Here is a 15,156-nt window from a genome sequence, read left to right on the forward strand (position 1 = left end):
TATTATTTGAATTTTGGACATGACAAATGTTGACAGTTGCTCACTTGCTAGATAAATCATAATATGCTCTATGTTTTATGTTTTATAATATGCTTAAATGTTTTATGTTTTATAATATGCTTAAAAATTTGATGTATGTTTGTAATAGCTAGAATATAGATGATTGTTGTACATACTAGTAACTACAATGGAATCATGGATGCCATATCTATCTTGATTTATGCAAAAATATGCATGTTTTCATGTCTTCTACAATTAATTTGGTATTTGGGATGTTTGTTTTGAGTATAAATGCAAAAAAATATAAAAAATATATATATATATAGCAGACGCTTCCGCGGACGCTTCGCTTCCTAGATTTTTGGAAAATGACGCTTCGGCGTCCCCGCTTCCAAAAAACGCTTCCGCTTCGCTCCCGCTTCGTGCAACATTGGTCTTCACAAAGAGGCATGGGACTTAGGATATGTAGGACTAGATAGGTTTCAGACGCAAAATAATGATCTGCAATTTACAAAGAAAAAGAATCAAAAAATGCAGTTTACCATTCAACAAAATTTTAAAAGATCCCTCTGCTCTAGATAATGAAGCCCTTGAAAAACCTTGTCTTAAGGCTCTAATACCAAAATGATATGAACATGGTACCAAACAATGCAAATACTCACACGCGAGAACAAAAGAGAGAAAGTGTCCAAGTATTCGAGAGGAGATTGTCAAAACTGTACACATATTTGTACACTCAGTTATATTACTATAATATAGAATACAAAATGGTGGGAAAGTGATTAAATTTGACCATGTCTAATAAATTCAATAAAGCAAAATTGTGGGAAAGTGATTTATATTATTATTATTATTCAATTTGAAAGTCACGGTTAAGTTAGACACCAAATTGGTGTATGAGACTTTTTTGTTTATGGGACAAGGGACCCACCTCCATGCAGTGAGTACTGCTAAGTCTACAAAGGTATACATACTCTACTCCCTCTTGTTTTGAACCTGTGATCTCTTAAGAAGAAACACATACTCCTAACTATTAAGCCCACTAAAACTATTTGACCATGTCTAATAAATTCAATAAAATAAATGAGTGATCCGTTTATGCTATTGCCCAAAAAAACGAGGATAAACTAAAATAAAGAAGTAAAATATAACACATGTTGACTAGTCTTTACTAAATCTCAACCTACACAATATGATGATGAAGCCTGAGGATGCATATCCAGACTTTGGACAAAGAACCGAGCTGCAGTCTGATATCCACCTCAATGTTGCAAAGCTCAAGGACGCATAGATTGAGTTCAAACAAGCTGCTGAGGTATTAAATATTGAAACTCAAGATCAACCTCACACTTGGGTTTAAATGGGTTTGTGGGGGTTAACCTATTCTTGAAGCATCTAAAAATATGAAAGTGCAAGGCCAAGGGATTGATCAAGTTTACCGTAGCTGAAATTAAAATATACTGTAAGATAAACCTTTTGATTATTTTTTGGTTGGTCAAGCCCTTTTTTATTGGTAGACTGTGGGACTCCTATTTAAAATAGGATGAGACACTTTAACCAATCAATCATTGTCATTCACTTGTAACTATCCCATTGACTTAAAAATTATACTGGTCATCATGGTATAATAAGGCTTATAAACTATATTATCACTGACCAATCTTCACAGCCAAGAGGGCATAATAGGTAATTTATTTTATATTAAAAAAGATAATGATGATTTAAAATAAAAGGAAGTAATAAATCATAAGAGGCTGTTTGGAAAAACATTTTATTTTGGAATGTGATGCATTCAAAGACATCAGAGAAAGTTATGGGAATATGCTAGTATTGATTTCTTGGCATTGTCTTTTCAGTGAGGAGATTGTTAGAAAGTTGGGCGAGCTCATCGTCAATTTGAACAATCAGTTTGAACAAAAAAAAAGATTAAATTGCAAAAGACAAAAAGCAAAAAACTATTAGGCACATAAATTATTTTTAATGTCATGGACTTTAAAATATCATTTCATAAAGGGTAGAACACTTACTCTTGGAAAGTAACAATCATAGGCTCAGCGGAGCCAGTCTTGGTTTGCAAAATGTCTTTCTTCTTTTTCTTAATCCTCTCCTCTACCTGTTCATTTTATCAAACAAGCCCAAAATTAACAATAAGTGATTTACACAAACAAACGGGCAAAGAGAAGAAACGAAACAGCGGAAAATATATAAATAAATACTCGTTTGCGGAGTTTCTCTGGGTCCTCAAATTGGCCCATGAGAATACTTGCAGCGTCCGGGTCGTGCTCAAATTCTGGTAATTCGTCTTCTCCGCGACTGTTGCCTTTTGTTGCCTTTATGACTGCCCAACGCTCAAAATTATTGAGAGTGAGATGCAAAGCTGGGGTTGAAAAGGATGTAGTTTTCTTCATTTTGAAAGCATTTGTATTTCTGTGCGATGGAAAGCAGCCACATCTCTTCCCGGGCCAGAGAGTTAATTCCGGTAAAAGTTGAGCATAATGTTGGATGGTCTGCATACTCTGCATTGTTTCGAGTTAGGATTAAGGAACAAGCGCAAGATTTGCCATAGACTTATCCAGAATTGGTATCTTTGTAGAAAGCATTGAGAGCTTTAGAGTAGGCCTACCATATGAACTTGAGTTGTTAAACTTTGACGTCAAGATTTCAAAGATCGTATTAAAACAAAAGAGACTACGGAGGCGTGCCATGTAAGGAAAATTAGGATGGTATAGTGGATGAGAAAGAAGGAAGGAAGAAAAGGGATTAAAATTATTTTAACGAGGTTAAGAATAGTTTATGGACAGAATGCTTCTTTATTTGGTTGATGTATTTGACTATTTCACTGTGAAGTTTTACAATAAATGTGAATTTTCTTGACAAATCTCATGCTAAATAGATTATCCGAAGAGCTAGGTGCCAAAATATCTGCATAACTTTCCCCTGGTTAAATAGATTATCCCAAGAGCTAGCTGCCATAATATCTGCATAATTTTCTTTGTTGTCTTTGAAATCTTGGCATTCTAAAATGAAATGTTTTTCTGTTTCCACTTTTCCGAAAAAAACAAAAAATACATACTCTTTTCTCCCACACTTTTCTTGGCCTTTTCCATTTGTTTCACAACGGAGTTGATAAGAATTAGCCATTAACTGAGCTATAACAAATTTGGCTCTCCAAGAAATATTGGTTACGCTTTTTGTTGATGATTATGAGTGGTATTAAACACTTCAATATAGTATTTTTTCTTTCTCCCTAGCTCCTTATCCCAGTATGCCCATAACAAAAGCTTTACTAACAATGGCCCCTAAAGTGTAAAGGGACATAAGATTTGGGGAGATCATCTAGCCACAAAGCCCACTATTGACAATGCATGTGCATAAGGTCTAAGGTTTGCCAAACTCTCTAATAAAACTAATGATTAAAATATAAAATATTAGTTATTAAAAACCATATATTATTGTGATTAAATTTCATTGAGCTAGAGTTAGCCACAATTGTATAACACTAATTCTCAACCATTTAAATTATAATTAATTTATAAAATATTATTTTCCATATAGAAAATTAAAGGCATTCATCAAATTATTATAATGAAAATTTAATAGTTTGATATCTTGACAATAATAATAAAAAAAAAAAGTATTTTCTTTTATATTAATTAAAAGTATATAATTAATTATCAATTTTACTCAATTTAATTACACACACAAAAAAGCCCCCCCTAGTCACAAGTTCAAACCTCATGGAGAGTGGCTGACAAGTGGAATCCACTTTGGGGAAATTAAACTTCCCCGAGCATCCAAGCTTGACCAAAGCCTCACACAATCCTAGTGATAAGCATCCCAATGTGGGTGGATCGGTCTTCTTTCAACCAATAAGCAGACCAACCACATCCACTAGCCTCGCATGGAGGATTTAAGTTTCCTATAAGATCTACCAAGCCCGGGATCAAATCTCTTAAGATGCAAACCTTTTTAAAAATAAAAAGAGATTTGATCCCTCTCCATGCATGATAGATTCAGAATTAATATAGATATGAAAATGAAATGATATTTTAAGGTCCACGAGACTAAAAATAGTCTATGAGACCATTAGTTCCCTGTTTTTCGCTCTTTGCAATTCAGTCCTTTTCCGATTCAAATTGATAATGAGCTGACCCAACCTTTCAACAATCCTCTCGCCAAAAAGACAATAGAAACTGATGCTAACATGTTCTCATAACTTTCTCTGATGTCTTTGAATGCATCACATTCTAAAATGAAATGTTTTTATGATTCCACAGCCCTAGACGTGCAAAATGTACACACTCGTTCTTCCCAAGCTTCTTTAGGCCTTTTCCATCGTCCTGTTTCACATCAAAGTTGATGTGAGTTGGTCCTTAATTGAGCAATAAAAACCTTTGCCCTCCACGAAATGCTAGCGCCAATGGACTCTTTTTGTTGTAAATCACATGTAGGGTTGAATTCATTAATGTAATATTTCTTCTTTCTACCCAACTCTTTTCCCCATACCTTTTTACAAAACTTCTCCATAACAAAATCCTTTAGCTCCTTGCTATTTGTGGGACATGCATTGAGGTAGATATTCCATTTTTGCATCCATGTGTAGTTTTGTTTCATCCATGTTTTCTTTCTTTCACTCATTCTTTCATTGAAGATAACATTAGGCCATCTACCTACTTTCATTTGTTCAATTCTTTTTAGGTATCTTATGAGCCGCACCATAGCAATTGCTTCAATGGAAGTTGCTCCTGTTTCACTCAACATTATCTCATAAGGTACCGAACTTTTTATTTTGAACTTGCTCATGATAAAGCGTTTTTGGATTTTCTCAATTTGTTTCCATTTTGAGACGGGAGTGTTACTAGCCCACAATTCACACCCATATAGCATCATTGGATAGACTAGGAGTCCAAAAAGCACTTTAATCGTTTTCCAATCCCATAACTCTGCCTCTTTACATCTGTTTTGAAGAGCATATAATGCTTTCCACCCTCCTAAAAATCTCTTCTTTCTGCAGTCCTCCCAATTGAGTTTGTTGTTGAAATCAATCCCAAGGTACTTGTACTCATTTAATTCTTCAAGAATGTTGTCTTCAAAGAAGAAAGTATGTTGGCTCTGCTTCCTTTTATTAGAAAAAATCATTATTTTGGTCTTGCTAGTATTGACTTGCATCTCCACTGCTCTACAAAAATGCTCAAAGGCATATAAGTGCATTTGCAATCCATGGGCCGATTTAGAAATCAATACAATATCATCAGCATATAAAAGAAGATTTATCACAAACTCCCCCAACCAAACACCATCTCCACCTTGCAGATTTAGCCACTCTTCCAATTGATCAATATATGACCAAAAAGAGTGGGGGATAGAGGACAATCTTGCTTGACTCCAATGTCACTTCTAAAGCTTTCTGAAATACCTGCTGAGGTTCTAATTTTGACTTTCACTTCTTCATAAAGTCTATGGACAGCGGTTCTATAATGCACATGAATTTCAAGTTCTTCCATTCTATGCCACAACTTATCCCTAGGGACTGTGTCAAATGATTTTTTGAAGTCAACAAAGCAGCAAAATACTTCTTCTTTGTCCTCCCAAACCTTTTCAACAATGTGCCTCAACATGATGCCATGATCTACTATAGAATGTTTTGGCCTAAAACTCGCTTGTCCCTTGCCCTCTTTTCTTTTACTTCTACCCACTTGCTAATTTTGTCTTCTACCATGCTGTCAAAAAGCTTTGCAAACAAAGGATTGATCATAATTGTTCTATAGTTGGATGGATTATTAATGTCTCCACTTTTAAAAAGGAGTATTGTTAGGCTAGTTGTCCAGTCTCTTGGGAACCCTTGCTGAATGATGTTGTTGAATATTTTCATGATGTGCGGTGCAAGAGCGTTCATTCCCCATTTTAGATACTCTGCTTGAAGTTCAACTAAGTCCTTTGCCTTTCCTTTTACGGCTTCTTAATTCCATTCTCCACCTCCTGTAATGTGAAGAGCTTTGAATTTGTATTGATCCTAGGGGGGACTTTGCCTCATATTCTTTCTCATAGAGTTGCCTTGCATATTCAAACCATTGATTGGCTATAATATTATTTTCAATTTGCTTCTTCCTTGGTTGCAGTTCCTGCCAAAAAAGCTTTGGCTTATTCTTGCTTAGATATATTAACTCTTCTCTCCTTGTTTGCGTGAACTCATCTTTTTTCCTTTTTAGTATTTGCTTATATAACTTTACATTCATCTTCTCTTTTCCTGCCTTTTTCAAGGTTTTCCTTGCCATTTTGCTTTCCTCATCAAACCAAGCATTTAGAAGAAAGCAATTTGATTCTGATTTCCTATTTTTTGCTCTTTTGCACTTCTCAAGTGCACTTTCAATTATATTTGTTAACTCATGGTTGTTGAAGCGTTTGAAACCAGTTTTCTCCTTCTGAATTAATCTCTCTAACATTGTCTTGAAGATAGTATCATTTTCTTGTGTTAGAAGAATTTTGCCCCTTGATGGTGATTGTCGAGAGCATTGGGTTTTCCTCCTATGTTGCCTTTCTTCCAACCATGATAATCTTATAAAAATTGGGTTATGGTCTGATTTTAAGTCCCAAATGTGCTCTCCAATACTAACTTCATCTATCTTTTCTATTAAGCTTTGTGAACATATCACATAGTCAACGACACTTGCCCCATTGTATGTGTTGCAAGTGAAGTTCCCATACCTTTTCCATCTATCTAGACCATTGCAAATAATTAAGTTGAAAGCCCCACATAGTGTAAACAACTCATCTCCAAAATGATTGCTAATTTTGTAATCTTCTAAACACCTCACCCATTGGGGATTCTCCTCTTCAGCGAGCCAAATAGGATTGTTATCATCTTTGCCACAAAGGATGCTAGCTTGATTATTTGTTTTTCTAACATTGAAATCTCTCACTAAAAGAATTTCTCCCTGTTGAGAGTACACGACAATATCTTGTTTTAAAGTTGCATATGGATCCTTGTTGTCAAGCCTCTTATTTTTGTAAGTTTTTGAGACTTGAGGGGCAAAATAGCATGTTACAATTCTTATGTGATTCTCATTCTGTGATATTTTCAACCATAAATATTGTTTATTTGAGTCTTCTTTAATTCACTGGTTTAAAACATAAGATGGATGGATGAAGATGAATTAATGACATTTGGTTCAAGTAAATTAATGAAGTTATTGTGTATAATATTATATAGATGGATGGATAGGTGAAAATGAATTAATGAATGGTCATTTAATACTTTGGATAAATAAATAGATAAAAATAAGTAAATTATTTAACAATATATTAAAAAATTATTGAAATTTGTTAAAAATAAATTATAAGTAAATTGATAAAGTAAATATTTTGAACAATTAAATAGATGAAAATATGTTAATAAATTTGCTATTTAATAATAAATGAAAATTCATAAATTCTTTATGGAGTCGTCTAACGAGGTGGAGGAATTGCCCGGACGGCCAAAAGTGGCTAGAATCTAGACAAAAAAATTCAAAAAATCTTGTAGAGGCAGTGTTTGAATTGTGTTTTTGATGGTGGAATGGGTTCAGCGTCATCAAAAACATCTAGGACACCTAACATTTTGAAGTTTAACAACTATAACTCAGATTTACAAATATCCTTGCCAGATTTTCTCTAAATATGACTGGAATTTCTATAATTTTCCGGACAACTCCTCAGCCCACGATTTTGTATAATATATTTTGAATTATTTAAATTTTTATAAATAAATATAAATTACCAAATATTTTTTTAATAAAATAATTAAAATATAACACATTATTTTACAATTAAAAAATGTATTCTTATTATAAAAATATATTTATATTATAAGCGGAAAGAAGTGGGTGGGAAATTTAACTTACTTTAATTCATTTTACTAAGATTTTTTTTTTCTAAGACTGTAACCAAATATAAAATGTTATTGTTTAAACTTTACTAAGATATATTTTAATTTTTAAACACAATTTGCACCGAGTATAATATATTATTATTTAAAATTTATTTTATATATTAATGGTTAATTAGAAAGAAATAAAGAAAATATATTAATCCTTAATTAAAAGGAAATAAAGAAAATACAGATAGACTTGTAATATTGGGAAAAAATTATATGAGTGAAAACTTGTTTATATTTTATTTTTTAAATATAATACAAATATTAGATTAAATTTATTTTTAAAATTGAGTAAACAAAAAAATATTATAATAATTTGTAGTTATTCAAAAAAAAATATGGGTTTTTCATTGTTTTATTGAGTATTACTGTAAAAAGATATGGATGACACAGAAAATAATTTAAAATAAAACTTGAATTTGGCCAAAAAGGATGGAGGAGGATATTGCACTTTTTAGCTAAACTCCAATTTTGCTTGTATTCGAATAATGAATAGATGGGTGTAACAACCCTCGTTGAATTTCCATATAATAAAAATAAGACCAAGGTCATGGGACACGTATACCAAGTTGAATGTTGGGCAAAAACATAGTGATGGAGATCACTTGTGATTAATTAATGGCTAAGGAAATTGGCAAAGGCAGTGACAAAGGCTTTGGAAAGACATGAGGCATTAATTGGCATTTTATTTATGAAAATAATAGAAATTATGAGAAAAAGAAGGTGAAAGGTCATAGGTTGCATGTGAGGAGAAAAATGAAGGAAAATAATGGGAAATTGAAGAAAATAGAAACCTCATTAAGAAAAAAGCTTCTAAGGATCAGTGGGTAATCTTTTGTCAGTTCAATTTTGGAGCTCTCTCTCATACTGTTGGACACTTAGAGTTTTCTTGGAGCACTCTTGGAGGAGTGTGGCATACTTGAAGTTTTGGAGCAAGAAGGCAAAGGAAGAGCACGAAAGCGCAAGAGGGCATCAAGATCAGCAGCTATAGTGGGTTTTGTTTGCAGGTACTGAGTTGCATGTATGATTTCCTTGCTAATTTTGGCATGCATGGCATATGCATGTGGTTTCTTGGTTATGGGTTGTCAATGGCATGGAGGATTGCCTGAATTGACAGTGGATTTGCTTAGCCTTGTTATTTCCTGGGTAGTCATTGTGTTGCGTGTTTTTTTCCTTTTGTTTTCTAGTTGGTTCTCATATTCCTTTGGTTGTGGGTTGAGTTATTAGTTCCTGGAGCATTGGTTGGACAAATGCTTTAGAGCCCTGTAATAGCTTGGGTTGAGTTACTAGTCCTAGAGCCTTGGTTGGACAAACGCTCTAGAGCCCAACAGCAACCGTGGGTTAAGTTACTAGTCCTGGAACCTTGGTTGGAACAAACACTCTAGAACCCTAGACAACTTGGGTGGAGACCAATCTGATGATGGTTAGGGATGTCTAACCGTGAGGTGGAATCACTGGTTGAAGGTTGAGGTGGTTTGGCTTCTAGAAGCCCTGGTTTGGTTTTGTTGGATGTGTTTCATGAGATCCCACATTCATGCTTGGAATATGGCACGGGGGGGACTGGTTGATAGAGAGATTTGATTCAGCCTAGTCTATGGTCGGGTGGTTCGTGGAAGTCCCAGACCTGGTTGCATTTTGCATATGTTAATAAGAGTTTATTTCCTCTTGTATTTGATGGGTAAATATATTTGTTTATATGTGGTTTTTGTGATTGTTGTATCCTTGTTATTTATGTTGGTTATATGTTGGTTATGAGCATGTTTTACGACAGTGATGATGTATGTCTCTCATCATGTTTTGATTTGTAAATGAATGAACAACGAATATATGACCTAATAGATGATAATATAGCTAATGTGATAAGGCATCAATGCTTCTTAGCGATTCTGAGATAAGTATGAGACCCCTATGCTCATATCTATTATTATGTCTTGTAGAATGCATATTTGTGACATGTGCTGACAAAATGTCTGTCATGGCTAGTAGGGGTCCAGTCAAGTCTTTGTTCAAGCATTTGCATTACTATCATTGTTTCGTTGTTACTTTTCATTTCTAGAAGTTTCATGGAGTTTTGGGCAATGGCCTAAGTCTTGGCCCTGAAAAAGTGGCACAAAATCTGGAGTCGCAGGCTTAGAACTAGCTAAAAAGAACCCTAGGCGCTTGCATGCCCTTGTTGTGAGAGTGACTGGAGGGTCCCAGTTGCATGCATGCCCATGTCATAAGGCCCTAGGTCAGTAAAATATTAGGTTGTCTCAGGGGTTGATCACCTGGAAAGGTCGGTTGGCTCCTGGAGGTTCTGTGACATGTGTAGAAGATCAAATTGGTTGTGTTTTGTCGGTTTCACTTCCTTAACTTTAGATGGGGAGTTGAATCATATCATACTAACTCTTTAGAACATGTTTACCCTGGTGGACCGGTTAGCTTGGGTAAATGTGGGAGGAGGGTGTTACAGAGTGGTATCAGAGCATTGTTCACCCCTTGGACTGGATGGGTGGAATGTGTTTGTCATGCATGCATGTAGGTTTTATATCTGCTTGTTATGTATGCCTGGTAGTGGTCATTGTTACAGTTGTGTTTCCATGTAGAAGTTGGTGATGTTATTGTTGGGATGTGTTTGTCATGAATGCATGTCAGATGTATATGCATTTGTTATGCATGTTAATGTATATATGTTATTATGCATCCATTGTCATAGTTATGGTTATGTGTGTATAGTAGGTCAAACATGCATCGTGAGGTCATTGTATGTAATTAGGTCATCATGGTGCTATTGGTATGTTATGATGCAAATGTGTAGGCTGAGATAGAGCAGGAGATGTAGATCATCAAAGCGAGGTTGCAGCACTGGACTTTGGGGTAAGAGGAGATCGTCATACAGGTTTGTATGGTGGGCATGTAGGTATGTTGGTTAATGGTTGTTATAAGTATTAGGGTTATGTACATGCTTGTCATTTTATTGTTGTTGTGGTTACATGCAAGATAGATGCTAGTTGGTCAGTGTGGTCATATGCACATGTGTCAAATAGTCATGCATGGTAGTAACTTATTGTTGTTGTTTTATGTTAGTTAACTTGATGATTATGTTATATGTTGTTGATGAGTATGGTATACGTTAAATTGTTGTTGTTATAAGTTGTTGATGAGTATGTTATATGTTAACTTCTTGTTGTTATATGTTAGTTGACTTGATGATTAGGGTTATTGCTTTAAGATCTTGATGTTATATGTATCATGTTGATCTAAATTGGTCTGTGTAGATGGTTATGGCTATGATATTCAGGTATGAGTAGATATATTTGTGATATTGTATTGTACTATTCTGAACTGACTTATGAAGATGCGATAGCCTCCCCCAAGATACATTGAAGTTCGAATTATGTCGTTTACTTGGTTTATCTAACATAGTATGTTTATAGATTGTTTGAATGTTTGATTAATTGCATGACGTGAGTATATGTGTCTATAAGATTGCATGAATGAATGATCTTGTTTCAAGACAATTGTACTAACACAATATGTATTGAGATAGTTGATATGTACTTAAGTGTAAGTAGGCACTAGTTGTAGTATTATGATTGATATAAGATTGCATGAATGAATGATCTTGTTTCGAGACAGTTGTACTAACACAATATGTATTGAGATAGTTGATATGTGATGTGACAACACATAGTAGGACTCGATTGCAACAAGACAAAATAAATGAATTGGGTGAAAATTCCTTTGGAAATGTTTGGGAACCGCAATTCCAAATGAATGAGTGCTTGCATGAATACAGGAAGCCTTCTTAACCTTGATTTTACTTGACATTATGGAGATATGTGCTAGATTCATAAACATGTATTTGACATGTATAACAATTGATTTCCAACTATGGTTGGATTCATCAAGGAATTGGAGTTCCTTGAGAGGTGTACGTGTTCAGTTACAAAGTAGTGTGCTTGGAACAAGAAGGTAAGGTAACCGGTGTACTGTTATATTGATTTATACACTGATAGTTATATGTTTATGGCAGTATGATGCAAGGGACTACATGGAAAAGGAGACTACCATGAAATCTTGAAGATGGCTCAAGTTGAATTTCACTTAGAGACATTGGGAACCCATGGGGAATTGAGTCATGGTGCTCGTTGATAGTTTTGTGCTTTCGGTGCTTGTGACTTGTTTGCGCTTGATTTGTAGTTTTGTTTGTGTCTGGTGCATGGCCATGCCACTTTGTTTGTAGTGTCATATTACTATTGTATTTTCATGGTTTTCTTCTTGTTCTTGCATTTTGTGTTTTGAGGGTCTTGGGAATTGGTTGGGAAAGGAGGAAAGTTAATGGAGCTTGGGGGGAGTTGAATGAAACACGACAGGTAATGTAAGACTTGGATTAAGCTCAGTGCATGTGTAAGGGAAGTTGAAGGCAAGAGTATGACAATCAATTGGATTGGTTGGGTCCAATGGAGTAAATGGACAATGGTAGGACAATCATGAGAAAGGTAACAAGAAAGGTGAAGTAAATGGATATGAGGCGTCAAATGCCTTGGCTATGTTGGGAACCGTTGTTCTCAATGTTTTGCACGAATAAAGGGAGTTCTCTTAACCTTGACCTTATGGTATCTGGTAGTTATGTTGTGATCATGATTGTGTTGATGTCTATATATGAATACATGTATGTATGTATGTATGTATGTCGTGTATGACAGGTCGTCAGAGATCATGATTGTTTTATGCTAATGTTCATACGTGTGTATGTATGTATGTCGTTGTCTAACAAGGTCATCTGGGATCATTCTTATGGAGAAATGATTGCTTATGTAGGTGAAAGGCATGAAGAGATTCCTAGTCTTATAGGGAATCAATTGGGAATAGTAGTCCCAAAAAATCTACGAGGTAAGTATCATGTGGTTATGAGTTGATATTATGTGATTATACGATGTTTATGTTATGGTAGGTAATGTTGAGCGATAAATCAGCTAAATGAAAGCAGTATGATATGCGGCAAGCTGGAGCAAGCATGGATGGTCAAAGGACACGAAAAGGAAGGTTGCCCAGTAGAGATAGTGTGGTTTTGGATGTGTAGTGCTATTGTTGTGTATATGTTGTGCATACTGTATATTCAATGATTGTACCTATGGCGTTGTATGTATATTGTATATTCAGTAATTGTACTTATGGTGTTGTGTGTTTGTTGTATATATGGTGTTGTGTGTATATTGCATATGCAGTGTTGGGTATAGATGGTGTTATGTACATGTTGGATATGTAGTGTTGTGTACATATTATACTGTGCACATGATGGATATGCGGTGTTGTGTGCATATGGTGTTGTGCACATGTTGGATATGCGGTGTTGTGTACATATGGTGCTATGTACATATTTTGTTGTGTGCATGATTGTACATGTGGTGTTGTGTACATGTTGTACATGTGGTGTCGTGTACATGTCATGCATGTGGCATTGTGTACATGTGGTGTTGTGTACACGTCATGCATGTAGTGTTGTGTACATGTGGTATTGTGTACACATGATACAGATGGTGTAGTGTACATGTGGCATTGTGTACACGTAGTGTAGGTGGTGTCGTGTACATGTGATGTTGTACACACATTGTGCAGGTGGTGTTGTGTACATGTGGTACTGTGTACATGTTGTACTAATGGTATTAGTGTACATGTGGTATTGTGTACATGTCATACATGTTATGCTGCAGACATGCGGTACTACACATGTGCATTGTGTAGTCGTTGTATCGTGACATATGTATTTGTTATGTTGTACTCTGTGTACACATATGTTAATTGTGTTGTACACCAAGTGTAGGTGTATGTATTGTGTTGTGTTATACACCGGGTGTAGGTGTATGTATTGTGTTGTGTTGTACACCTACTTTAGGTGTATGTGTTGTGATGTATATTGTGTGTGTGTGTACGTGATTGAAGATGAGAGAAGGCACTAGGTGCTTGCTGAGTATGATAACTAATCCGATGTGGCTACAAAAATGACAAAGGACAAAGGTAGAAGCAAAGGACCGATTAAAGGATAAGTATCAATATTTTATTTAAGTTTTATTATGGATGTGATATATGATTCTGATTTATGATGGTTACATGTGATCTATGATTCTGATTTATGATGGTTAAATGTGATCTATGACTCTAATTTATGATAGTTACATGTGATATATGATTTTGATTTATGATAGTTGTGTTTTCTGCTAACCAGATGTGATATGTTTATACATAATGATTTGGCCAACAACTAGTTTGACTTATTGTGATAGGAAGTGAGCAGAATTGCAAGTGTACCCTATTGACGAGCTACCAATGAGGTATGATTTGAATTCATTTGAATTTATTTTAAATCTAATTGAAATCATGTGCTTGGTACAGGAATTCATGAACATGCCCGATTGGGTGGTTGAAATTGACTACAAGAATTATCAGCGTCAGTGAAAGGAATTGGAACATGCAACAACATGTTGGTAAAGCACTTCAGGAGCAAGGCCAATGTGGGACACTAGTACCAAATAGTGTCCATTGATTGCCATGAGCATGATGTGACTAGTATGATGTTTTTGTAGCAGGTACATGGCTTGGCTTTTGTATCTTTTGATGTGAGGAAACCTTGCCAAGGGAGGGGTCGCCTAAGGGGTTGTGTAGCAGAGAAAGGGATGCCCGCGGAACTTGGGGACTATGTGACTGCACGAAAGTTGGTGACCGGGTTACCCAAGGGACTATGTAGTAGATGAGGGAAGGTTGGGGAATGTATTTGTTTTGGTCATTAACATTTCCAGATGGAATTAGATGTACATTGGGAGTGCACCCTGGAACAATGAGCTGGTAACTTTTCACTAATAGGACAAGTGGCGCAGGTTTGTAGCACTAGAAATTGGATGTAGCTTTGAATTTGGTAATGGATTATAGACTTCTTAAGAAGGAGGTGAATCCTGGTATTACTTTAAGGGCGGAGGTGTGTAACACCCTCCTCCCACATCTACCCAAGCAACCGGCCAGTTGGTGTAAACATGCGACGAGAGGCCACTATGATAGTATTCAACCTCCTAAGTCACATTAAGGAAGTGGAACCAAGAAAACACACCATACAGACATTCAACATCAGCTTTAGGACCCTCAGGAATCAATCCAACACTTCAGACAACTTGCCCTTGGGTCCCACTGAACTTTTGGACAACTTAAGCCTCAGTCGCTCTCATGTTATGGGCATGAAAACGTCTAAAAACCCAAATACGCTCTCACAG

At 35.5% G+C, this 15,156-nt stretch overlaps 1 protein-coding gene across 3 annotated transcripts in view; it reads right to left on the minus strand.

Moving 5' to 3' along the window:
- LOC149157189 (uncharacterized) overlaps positions 1–2,652 on the minus strand; it is a 230,898-nt gene extending 228,246 nt beyond the window's left edge. The window contains exons 1-2 of one of the 3 annotated variants that reach the window (XM_089439193.1): positions 2,217–2,652; positions 2,028–2,113 (exon numbers count right to left, since the gene is read on the minus strand). In XM_089439193.1, coding sequence (XP_089295319.1) covers positions 2,028–2,113; positions 2,217–2,522 — 392 coding nt within the window. In that variant the 5' untranslated portion in view covers positions 2,523–2,652. The remainder of the gene's footprint in view (positions 1–2,027; positions 2,114–2,216) is intronic. The other 2 variants (XM_089439195.1, XM_089439192.1) reach the window with 2 other exon arrangements.
- Positions 2,653–15,156: the final 12,504 nt, after the last annotated feature.

This window comes from Pinus tabuliformis, chromosome 9, assembly GCF_031772625.1.
Source record: "Pinus tabuliformis cultivar Carrire ecotype Pingquan chromosome 9, CPIR1, whole genome shotgun sequence".
In the NCBI taxonomy this organism is placed as follows: domain Eukaryota; kingdom Viridiplantae; phylum Streptophyta; class Pinopsida; order Pinales; family Pinaceae; genus Pinus; species Pinus tabuliformis.